This window comes from Medicago truncatula, chromosome 7 (assembly GCF_003473485.1).
Source record: "Medicago truncatula cultivar Jemalong A17 chromosome 7, MtrunA17r5.0-ANR, whole genome shotgun sequence".
In the NCBI taxonomy this organism is placed as follows: Eukaryota; Viridiplantae; Streptophyta; class Magnoliopsida; order Fabales; family Fabaceae; genus Medicago; species Medicago truncatula.
In genome coordinates, this window is record NC_053048.1 from 31702164 (window position 1) to 31717583 (window position 15420).

Sequence of the window (15420 nt, forward strand, 5' to 3'; positions counted from 1 at the left end):
CAAGCCATGACATGAAATTAATAGGGACACATGCAAGCAAAGTACCACACCAAATTCATAGAGAAATTTGACACTTTATTTTTTAAGACTAAACTTGTTGCTTGCAAAACAAGAAATTCATAAAATCATGTTCAAAAACAGCAAACAAAAGCACATTTCCAGGGGCATATTCATCACCATATTAGGCATCATTCATTCACATCATAATATCAAAATGTCAAGAACAAAACATAGCAAAATGCATACCAAAAGTGTAAAAACACATGGAATTAGTTCATGCCATTTTAACATTTTTTTTATGCAAGAAACACCATAGAAATACCAAAAATGTATCAAGAAATCACCAGGATTTTTTTAGGAATTTTCATAAAAAAAGTGAGTAAGCAACAGGTGCAGATAGCAAGGAAATACGGCGCAAATAGCACAAAAAAGTAAAAAACGTGAAAGCAGACTAGGCCCAAACCCAAAGCCCATACTCAAAAAACAGATTGCACAGGAGCCACACGATTGATCTAGGATTCTGAAACCCTAGATCAAACGGCCAGGAACAAGGGGGACTAGACCGGAAATAAACCGGTCCGGTTCACTGGCTATATAAACACAATTGGCACCGGTTTTTTCATTTTGTTACTCTCATTCTCTCTCTAAACTCTTCTCTCTTCTCCACTCTTCTCTCTTCTCCACCGGTTTCTGGCTATGTCGCCGGAGAAGATGAAGGTGACCGGAAACTTCATCTTCTCCGATGAACCTCCTAGGGTTCCGGCGAGGAAATCTCCAGAATTTCAAGATTCTTACATCTTTTAATTCGTCTTCTTCTACTGGTTACGTTTCTGGTACTTGTTTTCACATGCAAGGTCTAGATCCTTATGGATCTAGATCTGAACTGACGGTTTTGATTCCTTTTTAGTTTTGGAAATTCTGGATCTGTTCGTTTTTCACTTCACTGATTCATGCTTTTTCAAAGAAAATGATGTTGAAGTTGTTTACCTGTGGTTTCGGTTGGAATTTTGATGACGATTTTCTTCGGAAAACTTCAACCGTCTTTCTCTGTTGATCTTACTGCTTTGAATCCGAAAATAAATCGGAGCTTGATCTCACTGATTCTTCATGCTTTTAGCCGAAAACTTCATCTTCTTTCCCACTTTTTCACTGATTCTTCGTGATCGGTGCTTGAGTCTGCCGCTTCTGGTGGTGGATTCGCGCCTTGAATTGCGAAGATGAAGGTTGAATGATGATGATTCTACCAGAATCTCTGAGAACCTTCAAAGAAACAACGAAATTTTTGATCAATTTTGCTTTCTGGAAAATTCTAGGGTTTATGTGTTCTTGGTGATTTCTGATGATTTTTCTGTTTTTGATCTAACTGAATGGAGAGAGAAAATTGAATCTCTGTTTGTTGATGTGTCTCCTGATTCATGGCCCTGAAATCTGACTTAATGCTTTTATAGCTGACATGTGTGCATTGGAACCAATGGGAAACTGACATGTGGCATTGGACTAAAAAAAAAAAAAAAAAAAAAAAAAAAAAAAAAAAAAACGCTGCCTGTAAATTTAACTTGAAGGACCTGTTTGCAATTTTAAAAGAAAAAGGACTGGACTGAAAAAAAATAAAATAAAAGCAAGGACTGAAATGAAATAAAAAACTTTTGGACAAAATATGCAATTTTGGAACCTCAATTGAGGGACCAAAATGCAATTAAAATAAAATTGAATAAAAAACGCAATTTGACCAAACGTAAAGCGAAACAGAAATAAAATCGACAAAACGGACTAAAACGAACCAATGGCCTAAATGAGGTACTTCAAAGTAACCTCTCTATGCCAAAATTTTGTGTGAAATGACCAAAATGCCCCTAGGGCTAAAATTGACCCAAACAGATTCAAATTGACTTGACACTGACTCAGATGCAAGTTTGAAATGAATTTAATAAGGTTTACTGTCGAAAGGTTAAAAAACAATCTGAAAAAGACTCAGAGACTGTCACAAGGATGAAAATGGGTCCCGCTGCAGGAAATGACCAAAATACCCTTCTGTATGACTTTTTGCAAATTTTGAAATAAACTGTAGAAACAGCGATGTAATGATTCAGAGACACTTTTGAATGACTTACAAGACAAGTAAAGACATTTCGAAAGGTTTTATGCAAGAAAAAACATAGGTAAAATTGTGATTGAAAATGCTGCGAGGCAGAGACAATTTGAACTGTGCAGTTGAAATTTGATAATTGACAAAGTTTGAAATGAAATTGGGCCCAGTATTTTTAGGTCCAAAAACAGGGTATAACACGGAGGAATAATGATCTAAAATAGTAGCCCTTTTTTGCCAATCCAAGTTTAACTACGAAGATAATAACTGTTTTCAAAATTGAAAAGTTTTGAACGGGCCTTTTAATTTAGATAATGATGATATAGAAGTACAAATTACCTAACAAAGAACTTGCAAGGCTATTATTCTTGAGAAACTCATACACCAATATTCGATGATTACCCTCGATACAGAAGCCGATTAGTTTCACAAGATTTGGATGTTGTATATTAGATATCATAGCAATTTCTGTCATAAATTCATGAGTTCCTTGTTTCGACTCTACAGAAAGTGACTTGATAGCGACTTGAGTACCATCCCTTAAAACTCCCTGCAAATGTTAATGACAGTGAAACAAATGAATTTCGGGTGGTAAGCACTAAGCAATATGACAAAAACAAAAGACAAAAAAAAGCATTGGTTATGATCCTAACCTTGTAGACAACTCCATAGCCTCCTCCGCCAATTTTGCATGAAGGATGAAAATCTCCAGTAGCGGATCTCAATGAGTTATAGCTAAAGCTTTTAGTTTTCATCACTGTCAATCACAAACACAAAGCTTTACACACAAAAGAAAAACAAAGAATACACAATTTCTCAAACTTTAAACATTTGAAAAGGGTCCAGAATCTGGTTTTAGGATGATAATGTCCAAGTCAATAAAATCTCACTAGATCCATACACTTTCACATGCATATTTTGCTTACAATAATTTCCATTATATGGGAGAAATTCACCAAAATATAAGTATACAACAGAAGCATGAAATAGTTTAAATAGTAAAATAGATAACGTTTCATAATACAGAAATATTGTAAATTTTGTAGAAATAGTTGGTGCAAGGAATTTTCTACCTCTAATCTCTCTTGTTCACTGTATCACTTCATATTATACTAAATAGCACTGCTTGTTTTATTAATATCAATTAACATTTTAAAAAGGATATCAGTCCCATAAAGTTGAACTTAGGAGTACTGGAACCTTGTTTTGATAAACAACTTAATTAAGCTCTTATAGGATAAACATCAATAAGACTTTATCATATTTTAGTGATTATCTATAAGCTATTTCGTTAACAAAAGTAAAGTCAAATTATTTTCATATAAGCTATAAGTTGTTTTCACAAGATATTGTGGAGAGCTTATGGAAATATACTGAAAACCGCTCAATTTTTAGTGCTTATATACAAGTTATTTCTTTAAAAAAAAAAGACAAATTATTTTCAAATAAGCTATATGTGGTTTTAATAAGTTATTGTGGCGAGCTTGTGAACATGTCATTAGTTGATTTCATAAGTTCTCTCAAGTGGTCTCATAAGTGCTTATGTCAATATATAAGTTAAAATAAACTAATCTAACAAAATATAAGGTGGTTCGAGAGATACAAACTATAACTCTGCAGGTTGACTTCAAGTTTGACCTGCATTTAATTATGCTCAGCAACATATAAATCCTGGCGTTGTAAATTTGGAATTTATCTACTAATACACATGGTCATGGTTTGACTTTTGACTATATGAGGAAAGAATCAAAAAGAGGACAACTATACCTATAATTGTACTACTAAATGAAGCCATAACATCTTCCTAAAGCTTAGTTTCTTTCAACTTAACACTACCTGCAACATAGTACTACATTAAATTTCCTAAGCTCCAAAATCAAGACTAAGCTGTAACCCTTCTATTGCCAACAACTCCATCCAGTTCCAATTCCCCAAATAAAACATTCAACCTATGAAGCGCAGATACTTAAAAAATGAAAAAGTATCAGTGTCCGATATGTATCTGATACCGGTTCACATATACTACAAACAAATATTTTTACCAATACATCTTTGAATCTTTTTACCAGCTTCTTACCTACTAAAGACGTAGCTGTCTTCCAAATATGATACATCTTGGATATGTCTTCCCAAGCAATTATATTGCACCACTTAGCTTTTGTTGTTTTTATGATATGCAGTTGTTCAATTTCAAGTTCCCCATTTTGAAACTTAAAGTAAAAATCCAATCCTTTCACTTCTACCTCTTCAGGAATATGGTTCAAATTCAAGTGCTTACCATTTACAAGGATATTGATAAGCCTAAAAAGCACACCACATAAACTCTTCCACGCCAAATTGAAGCAAGAAAGACCAAGCTCTTTATCTTTCTTCTCGGAAAGTGGTTTTATGGTAACTCCTGAAGTTAGGAGTCTAAAAGCACAGCACTTCAGTTTAAGTTTTACCACATGTTGCTGCTGAGTATCGATAATGTCCTCAAAGTTATATTCCTGGTGTTACAAATTCATGGATTTGGATCAAACACCAATTGCATGAAATGACCGAACAACATATTAAATTGATTGCAAACATTATGAAAATGAAAAGATGACCTATTTATAGAGCTTACACATAACTATCTAACTACTTATTAACAATTGCAAACAAAGTAATAACAATCACAAACTAATTATGATAGTATTTGTAACTTTTTTTTACGAACACAGTCTAAGTAAAATTTGTAACCGCAGTGAGCATCTCAAGGTATCTCCACGGCTTAGGTCCATATTCTAATCCGCAGCAGGACATTTGAAAAGTATTTGTAACGAACCCATGAGAGTCATGACTAACTCGTTATAAAGCACGAACGCAAATACTTATACCGATAATAGTTTGAGAAACAGAAATAATTGGATGTAAACATCAAAACACTCCAATTAAAAGTGTCAGGACTACAATAATCAAACAACTAATTTTATCCCCTAAAAAAACAACTAATTTTATATTTCTATTACCTGGTTAATGCAACTCTCCGTTTTGCTCTGCATCTCACCTTTCCCGTTAACGAAAAAGTGGACAATATCAAGAATATGAGAGGCTTTAATGCTCTGAATCTGAAGCTGTGAATAGCCTAAAAGAGACAGGACAAGATTATTAATCCTGGTTGCTCTTTCCTTCACATCATATTTAAAGAAATTGTCGAAAAGTTTTCGAGAAAGCTCGTGGAGAACACAAATTGGGATCTGGTTTTCCAACAAAGCGAGATCAGACAAGACATCTTCATCTCTTAGCACCTGAGGTGCAGGAGCAGGAGATTTCAATTGACATGGTAGTTCATCATCTAACCCTTTTGATATTAGAAGCTCTAACAGAAAACAACCATCTACTAACATAATTTTTGCGAGTTCATGTTGTTCTAGGTCGATATCAACCACATAGCTTGCTCGAATCTGATCATTTCAATTCCATATTACTTCACAGCAAGCACTCAACTTTTCCTCAACGGACATGTAGAGTTGTTCTCTATGAAAGAGATACATCATGCACCTTATTTTGATCTCTTCCATGAGAAGTAAGTCTTCCCTGCTTCCCTTGAATCGGGGTCCAATGGACACTGCCCTTGGTGTATATGCATCCTCGTTTGATTTTTTAAGTACTTCAGGAACAATGGAAATGCTACGTGATTGAGTGTAACCGTCATAGTCGACAGAACTTAGTGAAACTACCATGGAACGACGCCATTCACTAAACTCCATGGCATGTACTGTGTGGTCTTTTTCTTTTTTGCCTTGAAAGATGGATATATAATTACCAAAAAAACGTTTCTACATAGGTAGGCAGCTGGTCAGAACATGAGAAGGCATAATTTTATGAACATAAACAGGCGATGAAAGGGAAACAACCACCGATTTGTTGGAAAAAAAATTGTCACATGCGGATTCACGGTGAAGATAATCTTTTTTATTTGTCATAACCTCCTATTCTAAGGTACTTTCGCCCATAAAATTTTAAGCGAATTTCAGTTTACCCCTACCATATAATCCATTTTGTACTGTTAAAATCCATGAATGTCAAAAACCAAATAATCTTCAAACTACAGGGTTAAAATTTAAACAAATTTTTTTCCAAAGATAAACCAGAAACCGCTGATTTACCAAAGATAAACAATTCTTCGTATAATGTTTTAACATGTTTCAAAAATGCACGTTGACTTAATAGTGACTAAAAATGTATGCAATTTTTTTGATAGGAACGACAATAAGCCACCTTTTTTTTATGGAAACGAAAAAAAACAAAAGTTGACAATTTGACGAGAAAAGTATTTAATCCAAAAATTATAAATGAGTGATATGTATATGTGGGACATATTTAATGCTTAAAAATGGGTTTTTCATTGTTGATGCTTAGTTTGTAGTAATAGAAAGTTATTGGAAATTTTAATTATATAGATATAAGAGATAAAATGTCCAAGTGAAATAGAGTCAGATCTGTTAAGCAATTGTGGATAACAAGAAAAGAGAATACTTCATATTCTAAAGTGGCAATTAGCTTTTTAATATTACAAATAATTATAATAATAAGATTATAGTGAGAGGTATGGAGTAATCAATTACTGACTTACTCTTTTATTGTGACCCATTTCGGATCCATCTAGGAATAAAAATAATATTTTGGTGCTGCCATTGACTTGAGGCATTGTTATGAACTTCTGGGTTTGTTTCACTCTCACCAGTTAATAATCCACTTCTTTCTTTCAAAGCAAATATCCCCCACTTACATGCCATGGCCAGTACTAAAAAAACAGAAAATGATACCGAGATGATGAATGACTGGCTAAATTCTATACAAACATTGTTAAAATCGGTAGACCACGATTACATTCAATCATGTAGCATATCCATAGTTCCTGAAGAACTTAAAAACTCATTGAACGAAGAAGCTTACATGCCAAGGGTGGTATCAATCGGACCAAGATTCAAAGGAAGCAGAGAAGATTTACTTCTAATGGAAGAAGTCAAATTGCGCTCCATGTTGTCTCTCTTACACCGAGCAGGAAAAGAAGGTGAATCCAAAACATACTTAGAAAAATGCAGCAAAGCGATATGGGAATTAGATAAACTAGTTCGAGCGAGTTATGTGTCCGACATCAAACTGGAAAAACATGAACTTGCCAAGATTATGTTGGTTGATGGTTGTTTTCTGTTAGAGCTTGTGATTACAAAAGGGTTCGGTTCTGAACTACCAAGTCGTTTGAATTCACATTGTCCTGCACCTGAAGTACTAAAAGACGAAGATGTTTTGTCTGATCTAATGTTGTTGGAAAATCAAATACCAATTTTAGTACTTCACAAGTTGTCTCAAATTCTTTTCCCAAATGTTTTTGACTCAACAGATCGGGTACAGAGGGCAACCAAGATTAATAATCTTATCCTGTCTATCTTATCCTATCCTGAGGTTTCGAATCTTTCAAATCTCGAAGCTCCTCACATTCTTGATTTGGTTCACTTTTTTGTTAACAGTAGGAGGCAAAGTGAGAGTGAAAGTGATAGTGAAATTGAGAGTAATGATAATCATATAGTAGGCATTACTGAGAAAAATCAAAAGTTGAAGTTGGAATTGAAGAGATGTGCTTCGAGACTACTCGCTGCAGGGGTAAGTATCAAAGTTATTGAAGATGATAAAGATAGCAGAATATCTTCTTGCTTTAGTTTGATAAGAAATTTTTTTGGTGGTGTATTTATTAAGTTTGGTAAAATGCTTGTTGTGAGTAAAGAAATCGATAAACAAGTCGATGCAACGGTTGTTGATGGAGAAGTGAGAGGTTTGGATTTCGAGTTTAAGTTTGAGAATGGGAAATTTGAAATTGCACAATTGCATATTACAAAAACTACGAAAGCAAAGTGGTGCAATGTAATTGCTTGGGAGCATCATAAAAAGAATTGGAAGAGTTCTTCTATGGATGGATATGAAAGTGGTGACGAGAACCAAATCGGTACGATTAATCTTAGCGGAAAATTCACTTTATCTGCTTTGATTTTCAATGGTTTGATTTGTTGTGAAGCTGATGTGAAGCTTCTCAAGGAAAAGAATATCATTGTAGATCATTTGAAGATGAACAATGAGGAGTTGCAAGATTTTTTTCGTACGATTTCGTTCGGAGTTGATCGTGAGATAGTTGATTCTAGTTATGTTAAAATGGTTGATGAGTTGAACAATTACTCCGAGGCGTTTTTCATCTTGAAAATCTTTAAAATATTTCGCCATCTCTGCATGTATCATCTAGAATGGGTTGTAAACTTTTTGAAACAAAACTACAACTTTGTAGCTGCACTGGTTGCTCTACTTAGTGTTGTGCAGACTGTTTATGCAATCCTAGACTATTATTTGAAAAAATAATTTATGTGTTTTATGGGATTAGTTCCTCTTTCTTGTATACGTTTCTTATCCTTTTGTTTGTTTGGAAAGGGAATACATTGTTTACCCTTCCATTTGAGGTTTGTATGTTTGTTTACACAATTTTAAATACACCTCATTCAATTATTATTTTTCGATCTATGTGTGCGCTTAGCCATTTTTTATCTGTGTCCGTGATCAAGTAAGATGTGATTGAAATGACCAACTATCTATGTCTATTATCGTTTGCTTATACAGTATTCTTTATCATATTTCAATCGGACAAATTTTATTTATTTGTTTATATATTAAAAAAAAACTACATAAGTGAAGAGGCTATTAATCCGATATACACGCAAAATCATCCTTCTTCTTGCAACAATGTTTTGGGTACAAAACCTTTCTTGCAACTTTTTCTTAGAGAAATTTTTTTATAGCATTTCATTAGTTACCTTTCTTGCAACTTTAGCTAGCGATATTCTTCCCCGGTTAATTCAATATAAACCGCAACAACCAAATCAAAATTAATTCATAATTAAAGTAAAATTAGAACGAATTAAAAACTTAAATAAAGGAAAATCAAAATATCGACTTTTTTTTTTCATTGGACCGTCATAAGAAAGAACAAGATAGTTTCCATTAATGACAATAATTCTAAGTATTTTCACTACAAGACCTCTCAATGACAAAGGAAGAAATAGTTTCCATTAATAACAATCAAGAAACTAGATGGCAAGATGAAGATCATATTCATCATATAATTTACCGACTATTTCCATAAATTTTTTGAATTCTATAACCCTACTAAGATGCAGGACATATTAGACAGGTTTGCTCACAATATTTTTCTAAACAATAATGGTAATGTAGATGATATTAATCATATCTATATCTGTCTTATCCCTAAGATTAATCAACCTAAGCAACTATGTGATTTTAGACATAATAGTCTTTGCAATGTTATTTATATGTTTCCTTTACAATCAAATTTGTTGTTCAAGCAAAATGGAATAAAAATTACTTTTGAATTGTTCCCCATGATTTCATAAAATGACAAAGTTATGCATTGACCTCGACGATGCTAGAATATACTGTCCCTCCCTTAGTTGTAGCTTCGATCCCGTAAGTCAACTAAATATAGAATACTATAAAATTCAAGCATTGATTATACACATGTGAACAGGTGGTAAGATATTTATAATCCTTTCTCTTTTACAAGTAAGATATTCAACATGATCTCTGCATCATTAACGTGGAAGAAGTTGAAATTGAACCCACAAAAAAAAAATTGAACCCTCAAATTAATTAACTAAACCCTTTAAGCTTAGTTTACTGGAAGCCGTGTCAGAAGAACGTGAGTGTTTGTGTCAAAAAGAAAGAAAAAAGAGCAATTGTAATAGTGGGTGGATTCTCCTTTCGTGCTGGAATGTGGGTGGTTAATTAAGTCCTTCATCGATTTAAAATGGAGGAAATGTTGGATACATAAGAAATAAGACTCATATATTAATGGCTTAAGATTTTGGATGAAGATATGGTGTCAAAGAGAAATTCTAGCACACTAGTTTTAAGATGTTCTATGCGATGTTCCAACACCAGAACCAAAGAAAACAGATGTTGCGTTTAATGTTCCAACGTTATGCTAACAAACATAAGATATGCAAGAAAGTAAATGACAAGAAAGTAAAAGGCACAGAGTTTGTTGACCCAGTTCAGTGACAAACACACCTATTATAGGGGCTACCAAGCCAGGAAGGAAATCCACTAGTGTAGTCCTTATTATAAAGTTCTCAGTAAACCACGTTTACAACTTAAGACCTAGGACCTACCCGTCTAGACTTCAACCTAGGAACTCCTAGATCTGAGATCCCATCTCACTATCCTACAATCAATCACAACCCTTGTGATTATCAGATTCAAACACAGAATGGTGAAGTTACCTTCAAACACAAACTACAACTTTGCTTCAAAGCTTTGGTGTAGCACACGAGTTACAACTCAATAAACAGTCTTTAACATGTATCAAGGTGATACAAGAAAGGTTCACAAATAACAAACAGTCCTAGATTTGCATCACAAACGATACAAGAGAAGAACACACAAAGAACACGACTCAAAACCCTAAAAACTAATTTTTTAGAATGACGGCTTGAATACCAAATTAGGCCTTGAAGTCTTCCTTATATATTAAAGCATTATGGGATCGTTAACCTTGTTGGGCTTCAGAAAATGTAGATCGTTCAGCTGATCTACATAACAAGAATCAGTAACAAATAAGGAAAGTCTTAATATGTAGGAACATCTTTAGGAACTTCCAAACAAATTCAAATATTCCTTAAAATATTGTTACTCTTTTGGGAATAAAACCGCAACTAATTCTGAACATATATGCGCGTTTCTTTCTTGGTCAGCAAGATATGAGGACGTGGATTCTTTAATAAGATAAAGTGCACATACATTCAGGCATAAAAAAAGGCACACTGAACCGTGCAGGATGTTGGAACATCATATCCAACATCTCGTAGAAATGCCTAAAACATGTTGGAACATAGTATCCAACATCACAAACATGGATATTTGTTTTACCAATAATGCAGCCAATACAAATATCCAACACAAAGTCTCTTAGTGGTCTTGGACGTTTAGCGCATTGCCGCTCCCGGAGCTCCCCAGATTTTCCAACAAGAACTTGAATCTCATCCGCATGAAACGTTGTAATGCATTATCCAACAAATTATCAAACCAACATCCTTATGATTTCATTAAAGAATGGATAGAAAAATAATAAGGGTTGTTTCTAATTTAGGATAAACCAAAATAAAATCAAACTGAAAGCGATTTACGTTGAAAATTTGTGAGTGTGAGATCGATTGAGAAGAGATAATGGAGAAAGGAGAGCCGAGATCGATGTCGGACAAACTGAGTCTGACAAAACTGAGACTCTGATTGCACGAGTGAAATGGTTTAGCGTTTTAGTTTATATTTATATAAAAGGGGTAACAAAATAGTTTTCTACATCCGGGATGGGTTTGTGTATGAGTTTGGGTGGGTACCTATATACCTACTACCTGTCTCATAACCTTGTTTTGAAATTTGGAAAAACTCATACCCAAACTCAATAAAAACAGGAAAAACCCATCAAATCGGGACTGGTTTGGGTGGGTACGAGTGGGTACGGGATTTGCTTCCATGCCTAGGCATCAAAGACTTGGTTAGGCTCGCTCAGAGTGAGATCCTAGTATGGATCAATCTACTAACGTGGGTGACTCACACTTGAAGGGAGGATTATTGAAAATCAAGTGTGAGTGGGTAGGTTCCAAATCGATTAGAAATGGAGGAAATGTTGGATATATAAGATATGATACCCGTATAACTAATACCTTAAAGTTTTTGATGCAGATGTGGTGTCTAAATCTGTTAGTGATCATGAACTAGCACATTGCTTTTGTAAAATAAAAAATAAAATAAAATGTGTAATATGTGCTCTTATCATTTATGACACAAATTAGCAAGGACTATATAACTTAAATTATTGTCTCCAAGTGGGTAGTTCAAAATAGATAAATATAGCTGCAAACTTCTTTGGATCCATCAAGCAAAATATGTTCACCAATGGTCGAAACAGAGGCAACCGTAATAATAATAACAACAATAGAAAAAACAAAAAACCGAGGAATACAAACAACGAGTTTCAGATAAGCAGATCAGAAGAATCTCAAGGCTCAGAAACAATTATTGGTACGTATGCCTTCTTTAGAAATTTTAACCAAGATAGGTTTTTCTCAATTTTTAATTTCCTCTACAAAATGTTTTGAAAATGTTGAGGAACATCCTTTCATTGTTCACTTCATTCCTCATCGGTTGATTGTCTCTTTCCATGCTTTTGTTTGTTCCTATATTCAATATTGGATCGTTGTTGACATGTATACAGTAGAGGAATAATCTGCAAAACTCTATAAAAAGAGAGGGTGGTATAAAAATTGAACCAATTAGAGAAGAGTGACTGTTGAAACACCCTCTCACTTAATCTTTTATGGACCCAATTTGATAATATGTATCAAAATAAAGGAATTTTAATTTTATTGAATTGCATTGAATCACCCTTAAGTTATGAAGGTTTAAAACTTTGGATCTTTATGTTATAAATATTAAGACATTTTGATTTTTGATAGGAATGATTGAAGGGACTAAATGTTGTAACTTGAAGAATCAAAGCATCAAATATTTTTAAGTTAGGTGACCAAAATAAAACGAAAAAAACTTAAGCAACTAAATTGTCTAAGAAAAATGCTTGTTGGCATGATGGCCAGCAAGCATGACATACACACGACGTGTTAGATCACTCATATTTAAAAAATAAAAAATAAAAAAAAAAAAAAAAATTCTCCATTTATTACTTAATTTTTATCTGCCGTATTCTTTGCCATCACTATAATTTCCGAATCGACGAATTTTGTGGGGGCAATAGTGTCCTACTATATAGCACTTTTCATTGTCTAATATTTTTGTTTTTTTAAGAAGATAAAATGAAATATATTAACTCAACCAAATGGCCTTCCTAGCACAAGGTGTGCTAAGGAAGAAACACCAAAGTACAAACAATGTCAAAGCAATAGTTTACACCACCAAAATACAAGAAACAAAGACTATTAACCAATGCCTAGAATCGCAAATGGGCTAAGCCACCAACTGTGATAGTTGGAGGCGAGACTAACGTATTTCCCCTTCAACCACATGAAAGTTAACGACTTTATTTTGTCCACCACTTACAATATAGAACAATTTTTGTTCTTGAAAATCATGTTGTTCCTTTCTTTCCAAATTTCCCACACTGTTGCAAACCAAATAACCTGAAGGATGAACCGCCTTGACTTGGCAGCTCCCCCTAAAAAATTAAACTGATTAAAGTGACTGGGTGCATCACCAGGCATAACAGTAGAAACACCAATCCACCTAGAGATGTGATTCCAAACAGCCCCGAAAACATTACAATGTAATAATAAGTGAGAAGATGTTTCCACCTCCCCACAACCTCCCACGCAAAATTGATCATCAATGCCAACCACATGACGACGGTAAATGTTGTCCTTAGTAGGCAACCTATCATGTAACAGACGCCAAACAAATAACACCACCTTCAAAGGAATTTCCTTCTGCCACAAATAATGCAGAGACACCGCATCATCAATAGGACCATTAACAGACAAGAAGTTATAAGCACTTCGGACAGTATAAACGGATGATGTTTCCAACCGCCAAAGCCTTCTGTCGACCCTATCAACCTGCAAAGTGACACTTTGAAGTAAAAGCCTAAGTTCCCCCACTAACTCCTCTTCCCACCCAAACAACCTACGTCTCCAACTCCACGCTGCCCCCTCCAAACCCCACCCTAACAAATGCATGCCAAAAACCGATTCACTCTTCAACAACGACAACTCAAATAATCTATTGAATTTAAGGGGATCAAAATGAAACAAAATAAAACTTAAGAGAGTAAAGTAAAACCTAAAATTAACTACCAAAAGTGTAATTTAACCTTTTTTTCATCTATGATACAATTAACAATAATCTCACATTCCACTCTTTTCGTTCCTTCCAGTTTCATTTCTTTTACTTTCTTTTTAGACCCAAAGTTATCACACATAGTGTTAGTAAGAAACTTGATCAAGGTTGGCCCATAGTACATCGAGGTTGGGCTACGCCACATGACTTCGAATGTAGACTAGTCTCGAATGTATTGGGGTTCAAAATATATATTTTTTAAGTAATTAAGGCCCTGAAATGTGGAAAAATTTACAAACTTATAACAATGCTCCATTGGTGCAGCCTCAAATGCTAGGTTTTTCTTTACGATTATGTTAACGGGTGCTCCGAGAGCACCGGTTAAGGAAACCAAAAAAAGAAAGTTTTAAATTAAAAGAAATACTTTTTAAACTTTTAACAAATTGACCGTACAAGTTCCAATATGATTTTACTATATTTGCTTCGTTAACATTACCCTTTTCTTTATAATGCCTATTTTTTATGGGTTTAAGTCCCATCAGTGCGTTATTTTAAATAATTTTCTTTTATAATGCCTCATTTTTTTTTCCAATATTTAAATTTTGTGTCGGCTTAAGAAAGATTAAAACCGGGCCTACAAATTGTTTGAGAATTCCCTAAACTTGATATGTTTTCATTACAGATCCTCCACCTCCAAATTATGTGCTAGGCTCTGATTTCCCTCCCCAAGATGCACAGCTCCTCGTAGAATTTTCTTCTCGTCACGCTGGCTTTCTTCTTTCAGAACAGATACACACATGGAACATGAGACGTCAAGCTTATGAATATTTCGCTACTTTCCTCAAGTTTTTGCGATCTCACTCTACCTTAGACTTACTGACTTCTTCAAAATCATCAGTTTCTAATGATCTCGATGTTCTCAAGATGTATGGCTTCAGAGGTGAATGGTTTGATCGCTTAGTTCTTCGTCTCAACCATCACACTTCTCTTGATATTTCGGACAAAGAGATGCAAAATTTAACCCAAGATGAAGATGATTATTATAGACGTATTGTTGCCTTGGATGAGGAGTACGCAGCCTTAACACGCAAGTTATATGAAAATAGAAGTAAGCATTTGGTTGAGAGAGAAGCTGTGGATTACATTTCTAATAAGAAGAAGAAAATTATGGACGAAAGGGCAAGGTTAAACGTCCCATTTATAATCTAGAGTTGCATGTAACGACGTTTCTAATATAAGAAGAAGAAAAATTGTTTGGTAGATGGATTAGATGGATTTTGTACTGGAGGGATTGGATGATTATGGATTTGGTGGATCACATTGCCACCCTTATGTAACGTTACTTTCATTTTATACCTCGGTTGGTTATTTGAATTTCCACATTTTCCTTGAGCTCATTGTTATTACGTCTTTTTGATATCTTCCTTGATAAGTAATAATTTATTATAATGTGTTACTGCATC

At 34.3% G+C, this 15420-nt stretch overlaps 2 protein-coding genes across 2 annotated transcripts; both read left to right on the forward strand.

The window, feature by feature from the left end:
- Positions 1 to 6847: 6847 nt before the first annotated feature.
- LOC11415585 (UPF0481 protein At3g47200) lies at positions 6848 to 8461 on the forward strand. Its single transcript, XM_003623235.3, has one exon. It carries the CDS (start codon positions 6848 to 6850, stop codon positions 8459 to 8461), a length of 1614 nt encoding a protein of 537 aa, XP_003623283.1.
- Positions 8462 to 12011: 3550 nt separating this feature from the next.
- Positions 12012 to 15354, forward strand: LOC112416304 (putative uncharacterized transmembrane protein DDB_G0285049). Its single transcript, XM_024769662.2, has 2 exons — positions 12012 to 12193; positions 14640 to 15354. The coding sequence occupies exons 1-2, from the start codon at positions 12058 to 12060 to the stop codon at positions 15164 to 15166; spliced, it is 663 nt and encodes a 220-aa protein (XP_024625430.1). The 5' UTR covers positions 12012 to 12057; the 3' UTR covers positions 15167 to 15354.
- The last annotated feature ends 66 nt before the right edge of the window (positions 15355 to 15420 follow it).